A 13,062-nucleotide genomic window follows, 5' to 3' on the forward strand; every position below is an offset into this window, starting at 1 on the left:
TGTTCTCTGTGCTTCCAGTGTCCAGGATGTGAGAGGCTCTGGCCTATTGTTTCCAGGATCTTGAGGTTCAGTCACCCAAGCACAGCTTTCATCCATAATTTAACAACACATGGAATGCCCTCCCCGGCAAAGTCATGTGTGTGGGCTCAAATGTCTAAAGGAAGTGATACTCTGAGATCCTGAACAATGACTTTATTTATGTTATTGTTTGGTTTTCAAGGGAGAGTAATTTCTGCTTTTTTGACCCCTATTCCATCCATTCCAGTAAGGGAATATCGTTTTACTCCAAATGTAGATGACTTAATGATAGGTTTATGTTTTGCGTTTTGTGACTTACTTTTTGGTATTCCATTATTTCTACAGCTGGACAACATCCTCTATCTGCCCTCCATACCGTTAAGGAAGACCAGTAACCCCGAGGTGATACCTGGATCCAGCCTGGCACTCAAGTTTAAAAGGCAACTCAGTGAAGATGGGAAACACTTGAGAAGAGGAAGTCTAGGCGGAGCACTGACGGGTAACTCCTCCATTCATCATCAGACCATTGCATGGTTCCTAATCACAGGTTGGATCTTAACAGACTGAGGTTGGCAGATTATTTGATTAGACCTTAGTATACAAGGCCTACAATGGGAACAGAAATTTACATGGTGTGTTTTATATGATTTATTATATAATTTGCTTAAATGTTTGTAGATAATCAAATTCTATCTGGTTTTAATATTAAAATTATCCCAATATATTTTCAGTATTAAGAATTTAAGGACCCAGAAAACTGACAAGAACCTAGATCAGCAATTTCCAACCTATGGGCCGCGGCCAAGAGTATTGCAAGTGGGCTGCCAAATCATGCAAAGCACATTGATTTTATAAAAAATCAAAAATAAATTATATATATTAAATACAAAAGCGTTTTTAAATGTGATTAAAAAATAAATAAAAATAATATAATTTCATGCTATTTTTTCTTAAAAACCTTCAAAAATGCATCATCACTGACAGATAGGAACTTATGGTAGGGCGTACTACGTCTACTTGGAATTTTTCGATAATAAACTCAAGGAGTATCAAGGCAAGAAGAAAGTCATCAAAATGTCATGTATGGGAACCGAGAACGCAAATCCCGTTCTGTCCGACAGAGCTGTACAGTTTCTGATGCCTTTCCCGACGACGTGTCTCTGTGAGACTGGCTTTTTGGCGCTTGTGGCATTGAAGAGGAAATACAGGAATACAGTCAATGTTGAGCCAGATCTTCGCCTTAGACTGTCGTCCCTTAAGCCAGACATTAAGCTTTTGGTGTCTGCCGTGCAACATCAGCCTTCTCATGAGGTGAGTTCATATTAATGTGCTCCTGTTAATGTTAGTTTTAACAGCACCGTCATGAGTTTTAACCCACCTCTTTTTTGTTGTTTTACCACTACTGCACTGTATGTATGAGAATGCATATGATTGGTAAAATATACGTCCTCTGAGAACCCACTGTTTGGCTCCTGTATTACTTCTGGTCGAATGTGGGCCGCCAACACTTTTGAGATTTTCAAGTGGGCCGCGAGTCCAAAAAGGGTTGGGAACCTCTGAGCTAGATGGTTCTAATTCAAAGCTGTCTACAGATGTGCTGTAGTGAAGAAATTTACCACAAAATGAACCCCTTTGCAAGGCAAAAAATGCATATAGCGTTTCCTGTTAGTATATTTTAAAGCATTTAATTTACTTAATTGATTTGCTATATATACTTTCTATAAGGAAAATATGAATTGACAACTAGGGCTTGGTGTTTAATTGTGAACTAGCCAGGAAAACAAAAATCAATATTTGTATATTGACTTACAAATAATTATAAATCAACAATGGTAAAACTTCATAAGGAACTGAGAAACATTGAGCCTTTTACTTATATCTGGATATAAGCCAGATATTCTAAAAACAAAAACTCTCCTCGGTCGACCTTCTCACTGACTTAAGGTTATGATTTGGAGGACCCGCTTCAATAAATGTGGCATTGCTGTTTTCATCGAACAAAGTTTCAGTTAAAAGCATCAAATCAAGTGTTGATGCAGGTAGTTGACACCAAGATAATTAAAAATGATTTGCTTTTCACCCAACCTTTAAATCTAATTAAGTGTTAATAAAAAGGTCTGAAGCCTATTTTGGGTGATTAGGATCAGAAAGTGGGTTGAGTACATCTTATTTGGCCTGCTTCTAGTCAAAACAAGAACGGGGAAAGCTGCATGTGCTGACATAAAGGTATTGGTGTTGATGGTGGGCCGGCAGTGCGTGGTTTTCCAAAAAGAACATTTCGTCCCAGCTTGGTATGAGGGGAGCGCAGACAGACAGCAGGTAACCGGAGTAGAGATGGACGAGGGGCAGGGGGCGGGGGAGCGACGGAGGGCATGGTTTTGAATGTGGTAGTATGGTGGCGCTACATAGGAGGGGCCGGTCAATGGGTCGGGGGGGTGAGTTTGATACCAGCATCAAAATGTTCTTTCATTTTGCCTGTGAACCCTAGACGAGTGCCAATGGAAGAAAGGAGGGGGGGGGGGTACGGCAGGAGAAAAGAGGTTGGGTTGAGCTGGAGGACGGGAGAGAAGGGGGCCGATGTTTGTTTTCCAAAGGCGGGCCACATGGAATATCCTGGCTCTGATAGTGTCCTTTGACTGTTTGTTGTGGATAGACAGGAGACGAGTCAGAGTGGTTGGCCTCGAGCTGCTGATACTGGGATGGAGCACGGACATACTAGAACATGGTGGCAGGGGGTAGATCGGTGATGAAGGGAGTTTAAACCCATCTGTTTGGACAATGGCCATCAGGTTTGTCACGCCAGTTTTCCGTGCAGAACTGCTCCTGTTGCTGCTGGAGCAGCAACAGGATTATTCATTATGAAATGAATAATCAAAAAGTGAATTCTTCATTTAAAGGCAGTAATATATCCTTGAATTATTAGTAAATAATGGTACCGGCAGCCTCAGTCAAACAAATATCTGTATCACATCCCATACTGAACTACAGCTTTGCTTTTATCCTTGGGCTTTGCTCTGAACTTGTGCCAGCAGTTTGTATTCTTTAGTCTGTCATTGTGCTGGCTTCAAATTTTCCAAGCTTTGGAAAGGTTATAGTGTCATTTGTGGACAGCTCTTTATTTTGAGCCCGTTTTGCCGTGCTAAGTTGTATCCGCTCACTGACGGCAGACATTTATAGTGTCGGGAAGTTCTTCCAAATTTTTCTGAAGCGAGTATTACGGTTTGGGGCAAAACAATCTTTTGTAGCAGGTGAGCTACGAGAGGAGCCGTGCTTTGTTCACACACCACACTGCCGCTAATGCTAGTTTCAAAAAACAAGTAGTAATCCTTATGATCCAGTTGTTGGTGTGTGTGTGTGTGTGTGTGTGTGTGTGTGTGTGTGTGTGTGTGTGTGTGTGTGTGTGTGTGTGTGTGTGTGTGTGTGTGTGTGTGTGTGTGTGTGTGTGTGTGTGTGTGTGTGTGTGTGTGTGTGTGTGTGTGTGTGTGTGTGTGTGTGTGAAAATGGAGCGCAATACTCTACAAAGGTCACATTAGCACTGACATGATGGCACGGTGTCAAATAAATTTTTCACTTTGAGTTAAGCAAGACAATACTCTTATTCTGAATACTTTGCTATATTGGTTTGGAACACTTCCTTAAAACTGTTCCACTCTGCTCAGAATCCGTAAAACAGCAGGAGGTGTGATCAGATCAGCACTGACTCAACTACCACAATTTCATAATGAGTAGCAGTCTGGCCAGCAAGTCATTAGTGTCTCTACAATCTGGGGATCTATTTTAATGACATTGACTTGTAAGTGTCAACCCTGGTCATACTTTCACCTTTTTTTTTTAAACGGAATGATTTCATTGTGTAAGACAGTTGTTTCCTCCTACATTGCACCGCAGAGCTGCTTTTGTTGGGCCCTAGCGCCGGATGACTCAGCTCTGTCTTGTAATTTGGGTTCCTCAACCTTTTTTAGGTTGCGCCATTTCAGTCAAGGATTTTCATACACAAATACTTTCATAGAATAACTAAAAAAGTTTGTTCAACATATAATTTGTGCTGTAAAACGTTGATTATATAATACATCTAGAAAACAGATGCGTTTTTAGACAAATACAACATAAGCCTCTTGTCACTGTGAACACCAAGTTTAGAACAGGTCTCAAGTAAGATGGCTTTTGAGGTGTTATCTCTGTTAAATCATTAACTTTACATTGTGTGTGTTTATCCGTAGGTCATACACCTTCCAGCAGATCTGTCTCCCTTTTAGCTCCTTCCTTTATCTAGTTGAGTCGCAGAATTGGGCTGCTATGATATAAATTGTAGGCTCAAAAACCGCAAATTGAAGGTGAACAGTCTGCAGACATGTATGTACAAGTCGTGAATGTCTTTATTCTGCTGTTGCTAAATTAATCTCCGGCTCTAATTTGCACCGTGCCAAAATCGCTTGAGTTTTGGTCATGAGTGTGGGAGGTAAAAACCGAAAGCGAGCCGGCTTATCTTGTTTTGCTTATCAGAGGCACTCATTAAATGAAAGAGGAGAGGATCAAAGATAATAGCTAAATGCATCGCAGGCCATTCATCAAAGATGATTTACATGTAGGCCCATATTTTAAAGTTGGGCCCTGTTTTAAAAATATGGCATCCATAAAATTGGAAAGTCGCAAATTTAAGCCCGTCATGAATGAGAGTAACCCCTTTTTAAAGTGAGACGGTTTCTAGCAACTGGGCGAAACAAACAAAGACAACTGAAGAACTCTCTACTACTGTCTGTTGTTGGGCATTAATTCTCTGTTTGTTTTTCCCAGGCATGTTTATTTGGGGGACTTTGGACCGCTCTGATAAAAATGTTGACCCCGTTACCATCAAGCAAACCATTTATTCTGAATGACTGCTAGAAGCTTAAGATTGCCAAGACAATATTTATTTTGTTGCACCCCTCCAGTGAGGATGGTAAAAATTACTCATTTTTAGGCTCATCATACCAAAATACCTAAAAGTCTTATGACGATACTATAATTGAAATAATTTGCCTTTCCAATACCAATGGATTCATTGACATCTGCATCAGTTTGAGTCAAATTTGCTGACATTAAGCTGGTTCAGATTTAAGTCATCGGTTTGTGAGGAACAATGATGACTTAGTTGTATATTCCGCTGCTTATTCTGTGTGCATGATTTATTTTCTTTTAGTTTAATTTTAAGATGGACTATAAGCTTGTTGCCGAGTCTTCAAAAAGTGCTTGATAATTCTTGTCACATGAAGACTCTCTTTAGCAAATTTCTTTCACAATGCAATTGCTAATTATTTGTGCAGATACCTTATCATCCTTCACCAATCTTTACATTTTTAGCTACACACTACAGTTTTATTTATTTTGTCAACATAGAATGTTATTCTGTAAATGTAAAACTTATTTTTGTATTGTATCTGTTCTGTCTCCCGGTAAGTCTAGAGAAGAAGGTATTTGTCTGTCTCTTGTTGTTTTTAGGCATTAATGCAGTTTATGGAAAGCCTGGAGTAATTTACTTATTGGTTTTCAGTCTTTGTCCATCACTGCAAAGAGTTTAAATCCTCCTGGCTTTCTCCTGGCGCCTTTCCTTCAACAGGAAACTGAAATATATACATATGGGAAGAGAAGCATCTGCAGAGTCCAATTTATGTGACAACAGTGTAATAATAATAATAATCCAAATGCTCACAGTGTCAGGCTTCCAGCGTTTGACTGGTGTTAGAGCTTGTCATAATATTAGTACATAAGATTAACGTGAGACTATAGGTTTTTCCCTTAAAATATACAAAGTGGAATTTGAGCTCCTGCTGCCATCTAGGTTTGGCCACTGCAACCTGCTGTATTGTATTAAACCAGTTGACAACAATCTCCCTCAGTGTTTCCCCTATCTAGATTACTCTATAATAGCAAATCTTCCATGATTTTCGGATCATGGCGTGTTTTCTTGCTCACCAGGCAACTACCTGCTCCCGTATGCCAGCCCGCAACAGCCAGCGTCTGAGGTATCCAACCTGGTCCGGCTGTGCTCCCAAAGCTTTGGAAAGTCAGACCCCTCCCTCACCTCCACCCTGGTAAGTACACTTTAAATCATGACATCTTACCTGGCCTGCTTAGGCTTGTTTCTCCCCATTACACAGTCATTTAAATCTACTGATAGAAGGAATAGTTGGGGTATTATTAAGTTTAAATTAACCCCTCATCTAGTCTGTAATCAGGTTTAATTTTCCCAAACTGGATGCATGGCACCATACTCCCGTCAGGAGTTTAATGCAAGTGATGGAGGGACAAATCCACAATCTGTTAGGTGCAAAAACCTTAACCAATTAAACTAATTCTGCCAGTCACCCATTTGGGTGAAACACTGGTAAAAACACTGAAAATGCAATAAAAACAGTGTCGACAAACAGTTAATTTAGAAATAAATATTTGCGCTGAAGGCAGATTGTAGATTTGCACCCAACTCTTGATGCGTAATTCAGACACGTGTTGAAAAACCATATGATGATAGCCGTACTTCAAGTTGTTGGTTTAGACTACGCCTGCCCAGTGTGGTGCTCACGGGCCAATGTAGTCTCGTCAGACCCTGTAATTTGCCCTGTCAGAGCTTTGAGAGGGAGATAAATGCTAAACGTTGTCAATTAACGTAGGCTAATCAGAAAATATTTTGTTTCGTGCAAAGCACAAACACCCAAATCAAGTGTGTGTTAATCTCACAGTCAACAGAGAGCCATTTTGTCTTATTTTAAAAATGGTGTGTGTGTGTGTGTGTGCATGTCTATCTTTGTGTGTGTGTGTGTGTGTGTGTGTGTGTGTGTGTGTGTGTGTGTGTGTGTGTGTGTGTGTGTTCCATGTTGACTGTAAGCAGTCTGTATGAAACTGACACTTCTACCATTGGTGACCTGAGTAGATCAACCTCGTGTCCTGTAAACTGAACTAGGCGTGGAGGACAGACTGCTCAGTAACCAAGTTAACAATAGATTACAGAACGCCTATATTTAATTCTGTTTATTATTTCTATCTTTTACACATGCTATATGGTCTGCAGACTATGAATGACTCAAACATATTAAAGAAATTGAACTTTCAATATAGCAATCCCTGCAACCCACAGAGATGAAGCAACAAGAGAACTCTTTTCCCCCCACCAGAGAGCGCTAATGCTCTTACATCAGTATCTTTTTAAATGTGGACGTATTCCAGCCTGTGTACAAGACCCATAAAGTCCACTGGCTGCTGGAGCCCATAGGAGTAATTTATTTTTGTTTTGTATATTTTACAGAGACGGCAGACATCAATCACATTTTTGTAAATGCACAAGAGTTGGTCGTAAGACTCATTTTCATCTGTTGTCTTATATATACAATTAACAATAAAGCAAGGAGCCAGACCCCAATGAGCACCAGCACACTAACTACTTTATGAAAAGATTAAGATTAATTACAGTGGTGACACAACACATTATGACCATTTTAACTCTTAGGAAGGTGTGTGTGTGTGTGTGTGTGTGTGTGTGTGTGTGTGTGTGTGTGTGTGTGTGTGTGTGTGTGTGTGTGTGTGTGTGTGTGTGTGTGTGTGTGTGTGTGTGTGTGTGTGTGTGTGTGTGTGTGATTTTTATTTTTTTTTTTTCTTGATGTTGGCTTCCATTTGAATGTGATATTAAAATCACATGGTTTCACAAAACAATCCACTCCATCAGGAAATAAATCGCATATTGCAAGTCAATCAAATAGCAGAATTATAATTATGATTCAGAAAAGGGGGACACAACACGGTCCCACCACTCCCAGATTATTCTGTTGATGGGGCTAATGAAAATTTCTGTGGCAAATAACAAAGCGCAGAATCTGAAAGCATCTGTCGGCTTCTATCCGTCACAACCTGTCAGATTGAAGCCCTGCCTTTTTGAAATGCAGGATTTTAAGCTTAAACACGACCTATTACGCTCCTTTTGAACAAGTTCATATAGGTCTCTGAGGTCCCCAAAACATGTTTGTTTTTTTGTTTTTGTTTTTTTTTGCTGAAAATAACATTCAGATGATGTATTCGAACATGCCTCAAATCCCTCCTGTTCCTGACTGTTTTCTTTGGGTGCCGCTTCCCTTCTGAGGCCCCTAGTTCTGTGAGCCAATGGGGTTTGAGCACAAGTTCCGAGTTCTTTAAGCCAATGGGGTTTGAGCGATATAGTGCTATACAAAATGTTTCTGAACAAATTTGGGGCAAGAAATAAGCAATTCGTTTCTGAGACACCCCATCAGGGCAACGGCACGCAGGGATTTTTTTGTTTCATGTAAACGTTGGGAAATAAAATAAATACATTTACGATAAAAACCCTTTCTGTTGGTTTTGTTTGGAGAAACTCACAGCGGATCACACGTCCCATCCTATAGTCTCATTTATTATATTTTTTAAGTCAAGTCACAAGTCAAGTCACACTTTATTTATAAAGCGCATTTCATACCAAGGCAACACAATGCGCTTTACAAAGGAATACAAAAAAGAAAGAGAGCGTAGTTGTCAGCTGGTCATTACAAAAGAATGCCCCTAAAACAAAAGCAACAGCGACAACAAAAACAACAATAAAAGCGACTCCAACAACCGTAGCAACAACAGCAGCAGCAATGAGTAGAATGACTAATTTATACGCCACGTCCTGACCTGATCTGAGAAGTAAACCGCACTGGTCTGAAACCTCAGGCGGGCATCTACCACTGTTGCCTTGTCCTGCCTTTTGAATCGTTGAGAAAGTTAGTGAATCGTTTGACCTTGGGAAAGACCAAAATGACTGAAACACACTTATTCCAGCTGGTTTTTATGTACTTCTATCAAAGGGAAAATGTGGCCCTGATAAGGAAGAAAAAAAAGTTCAAATTCTTCAAATTTGTGAGATAGTGATCGAAATTACTCAGAAACAAAATTCTTTGCAATATTTTTTAATATGAAACTGTGTCCAGATAACCTTGGGCTGTCTTGGCCCTCTCTTTTGGTCTCCTCTCTCAAAGGTGTTTTGTCACCTTGCCTTGCAGGGCTTGCAGGATGGTCTTTCCCTCCTTTCTTCCACTCCACCTTGTCGTTCCGCCCCGGGTTAGCCGGCATCCATCACATCACTGTGATCTGTTGTGACAGGAAATCAATATCTCACTCATGCCGTGATGCAGAGATAAGATTGTCATAATCCGTGGGTTGTTTCTCACTCCCTCTTATTAATGAAGTCAGTGATGTCCTTCTCTGATAAGACAGTTTTGTCTGCACTACAACCTAGGTGAAAATAGTGTATAGTAGTGTTATTTCAGGTTAGACCACATTTACACAACGTTGTTAGGAATTACCGATAATGCAAACAAACATCCTAATGTTCAATGCTAAACATTAACTTGAATATATTTATTATCATGGTATCTGATACAAGTCTTGTTACTTGACAGATTCTGAAGTTAAACCACAACGGTGAGATGGCTTTTGTTAACATTCAAAAATTCATGAAACGATATACACAGAGGGTTGTCTTTTTTTTTTTTTTTTTTTGGTGCACTTCTAAAAAATAATATTTTTACGATACAAGGTATTAGTGGTAAGGGACTAGAGTTTAGTACATCGTTGGCTTTCCCTGGTGTAGTCAAGCTGGCATGTTACAAATGCCAGATTTCGGACGCAATGTTTCTCATCCAGAGCAGGGAGGAAGCAAGGAGCTATCATAGGCCTTCTATGGGATTTAATTGGGTGGAATGGAATTAACTTCCTCCAAGAACTTGCTTCGGACAGAAACCCGCGGCCACAGCCACCCTCTGCTCCCACTGGACCTGCGGGTCGCTGCTTGGTCCAATAAGCTCATGGAGAGAAGTGTCTTTGGATCAGTCGACCCATCCATGTTCTCGGTTATGGTCACAATCTCCCGGAATCCTTCTGGGCAGGGAGAAAAGTGCCCCTGCTGCCCACCTGCCGGGGGGGGGGTGGTGTCATCAGAAGCCCCTTAGGCAAACAGTGCCTCTTGGTTAAGGCCACTGGTGAGACGACCAACGTCTCACGACACTAACCCTAACTTATGTTCTACTCATTAGTCCTCACTCGTTATCCTTAAAGGTCACTTACTAAGCTTGGAGCCGTTGTAGCCAGCAAGCTATTGTGTTAATTTTAAAGATATTGGATAAGCCCATTGACCTTTCTCAGTGTTCCTGCTGTTTCTCATCCTCACTCTACAGTGATTTTTAATTGTTCCTTAAAGCAACAGAAAACCTCAGATCAGTCAGTTACATACATTGGATGCTTGAATTGCTGAAGGTTATCTTGGAGGGAAATCTTCAAACCCAGTCGGGGGGGGAAACCCCTGATAACCCAAGAAAACCCCAGTCCCTTTCTCTACACTCATCTTTTGTATCACAACTCCAACAGAAGTTATTGCAGCACACCGTCAGTGGTGAACCCTACAGAAGGTTTAGCGGCGGTCACCTGCCTCAGGCCTGGTGGGTAGGCTGTCAGTCCGGTCCGTGCTTGGTAACAGAAATCATTTGAGCTTGGCTGGAGATGAGGAGAATGGAAGGGGCCCACTTAATATTCACAGAGCACTACCACAGTGAATGGAAATGAGCAGGAAGGAGCGGCTACAAAAAGAGGGATGAAGGAGGGAGAGAAACGGTGTAGACTGAAATTTTGAAATTGCCTTGGCGTTGGAAACGTCTTATTTTGGTAAATGCCTTTAATTCACGCTGCACGACTGGGATGTAGGTTCTTGACCGGAGAGAACTTTGGTCGTTCGCCCTGGAGGAGAGTGCTAGCACTGATGGTTAAAATGATAGTTGCATCATGGCAGGGGGCAGAGGTGTCCTGACACACTGGATTCCAGAAAGACGCTGTGATGTCCTCTCTTCTTTGGGGTTTAGAGCCTCTCTCGTCCAAACCCGTCCGATTAACTTCATTAACCTTTTGTACATCAGGCATGAAGATGTGGAGAAGGAGCAGGGATTTTATTTATTAATTTCTTTGTTTTTGCTGGATGTGATGTACTAAAACTGCTGCCTCTATCCGTTTTAATCAAAATCTACGCCTTCACCTTCAGGTGTTGCTCTAGGATTCAGTCAAAAGTGAAAGATGAGGGGAAGGACTCATTGACAGCGAGTTGACCACCGGAGTCCCTCTTCCTGCTTGCCCCGGGCAGGATGCACGCTTCATTGTTTATGGGTTGAGTCGGAACAATGCAGGGAAGGATGTCCGCCGTTTTTTGTTTTTCACGGTCACTCGGGGAACACAAAAGTGCCGCTTCACAATGAAATGGGTCTGTTCTCCTCCCTCTGGTCCTATTCTCAATTAAAGCTGCTTCTCTTATTTCACAGAAGTCACACCTTCCCTCTGCCACTCTTAATAGCTCTCTTGCTCTCGCTCTCGCTCTCTTGCTCTCGCTTTCGCTCTCTTGCTCTCGCTCTCTCTCACGCTCTCTCGCTCTCTCTCGCTCTCCCTCTCTCTCATGCTCTCTCTCTACCCCGTCACACTCACAAAGTTAGAGGCGAAGAACGAGAGGAAAGGGTCAGCTGACTAGCAGCCTCCAATCAGATAAGTTGTGATGGAAGTGTTTAGCAGCCACTAAGATCCGATTTAGCCTGAGAAAGGAGAGGTGTTTGGAGGCAGGATCCAAGCAGAGGCAGCAGCAGCAGCAGCAGCAGCAGCAGCAGCGGCGGCAGCAGCGGTAGTAGCGGTAGCGTGGCTATGCACCGGTAGCTGGGGGATGGACGAGTCCAGCATTTTGAGGAGACGAGGGCTACAGGTAGGGGAAACCAGGCCGGCTGAAGGACAGCTAGAAGGGAACATTGTGTGCCGGCTGACACATCCAGAGACACCCGGGTTGTTGGTGTTGTCACACAGTGAATAACAATTTGGCTCTGTCAGATGACAGTGTGGGCTCATAGAGCGTAGTCCTGTGAGTGTCTGTGCTCTGCATATTCTGTGTTGACAAAAGTAAACACGACTGCAGCACTGATTCATGGGAAAAATGACGGAATTATGGAATGTAGCGATTTGAACTGGTTTGCATGCATTTTTGTTTAGTGTTATAGGAAAGTTTTTTATTTTTTATCTTTTTTGTTTGTTGTTTTTGTGTTTTATTTTTTCATGTGGCTATTTTTTGTGTATAACAGTGCCATAACATGTATGAACGTAACATTACAATTACACATCAAGTCATGATTCTAGTTTAACGTCTATCAGGCATTTACTCTAGCTACCAGGAAAGCTAATTTTGCCTCATTAATTCGTTTTGTTCCCATTCATTCTACGTTCCGATGGAGAACACGTATTTTAGTTTATTGAGGGGTAATCTAACTTAAATGATTTTCCTTGATATTTCCGTCATCTTTAGCACCAAACTGTAAAAATATATTGGTTCTTGAGCTATGTTGTTTTGCTGGAAATTGGATGTACATATATGATGGTCTGTTACACCAATCAATTTAATTTATTTACTGGACCAGTAACAATTAATATTATTATTATTTTATTTTTTTCTACAAGGCCTGTAGAAACTGTAAAACTGTTAACTGTAAAAATTTACATATGGTTTTATTAGAGATGGTTCCAATCCAATATCTGTATCGGGTTGGGCAAACCGTTACAGATTGAAGCAGCCATTCAGCTTTGTTGGATGATGCCGACATATATTAAATGCACTGCCGTAGAGCTACTGGGAGTTGTAGTTCTATTCATGTGGTGCCAGAATGAAATAAATCACTGGATGAGCATTAAAAATGACACAGATCCATCCTTCGGCTTGTCGGTTGCGTCCGGTTTAAAACCAAACTAATCCTAAAAAGGTGATTTTGTATTTTTTCCCGATGAGCTCTTTCACCATTGCATTCACTGAAAGTTCTTGTAACACCTGCGCACCCCACGCCATAGACGCTGCATTGACTGCTTTGGCCATTGCTGCGATACGTCGACGTTGCCGCCATATTGGAACTGGCAAGACTGGCCTGTAAACTAATACAATCAAACAGGGGAACTGCACTTCTGTTGCATAAAAACCCTTACACGTTTACATTTCTCAACTGATTTCAATGAGTC

General features: G+C 41.3%; 1 protein-coding gene across 1 annotated transcript in view; it reads left to right on the top strand.

The window, feature by feature from the left end:
• The window catches only part of mast4 (microtubule associated serine/threonine kinase family member 4), a 75,542-nt gene that overhangs the window by 16,517 nt on the left and 45,963 nt on the right, over nt 1–13,062 (top strand). Inside the window, exons 2-3 of the mRNA XM_080017952.1 lie at nt 364–517; nt 5,974–6,089. Coding sequence (XP_079874078.1) covers nt 364–517; nt 5,974–6,089 — 270 coding nt within the window. The remainder of the gene's footprint in view (nt 1–363; nt 518–5,973; nt 6,090–13,062) is intronic.

This window comes from Zeus faber (assembly GCF_960531495.2).
Source record: "Zeus faber genome assembly, chromosome: 17".
Taxonomy (NCBI): Eukaryota; Metazoa; Chordata; class Actinopteri; order Zeiformes; family Zeidae; genus Zeus; species Zeus faber.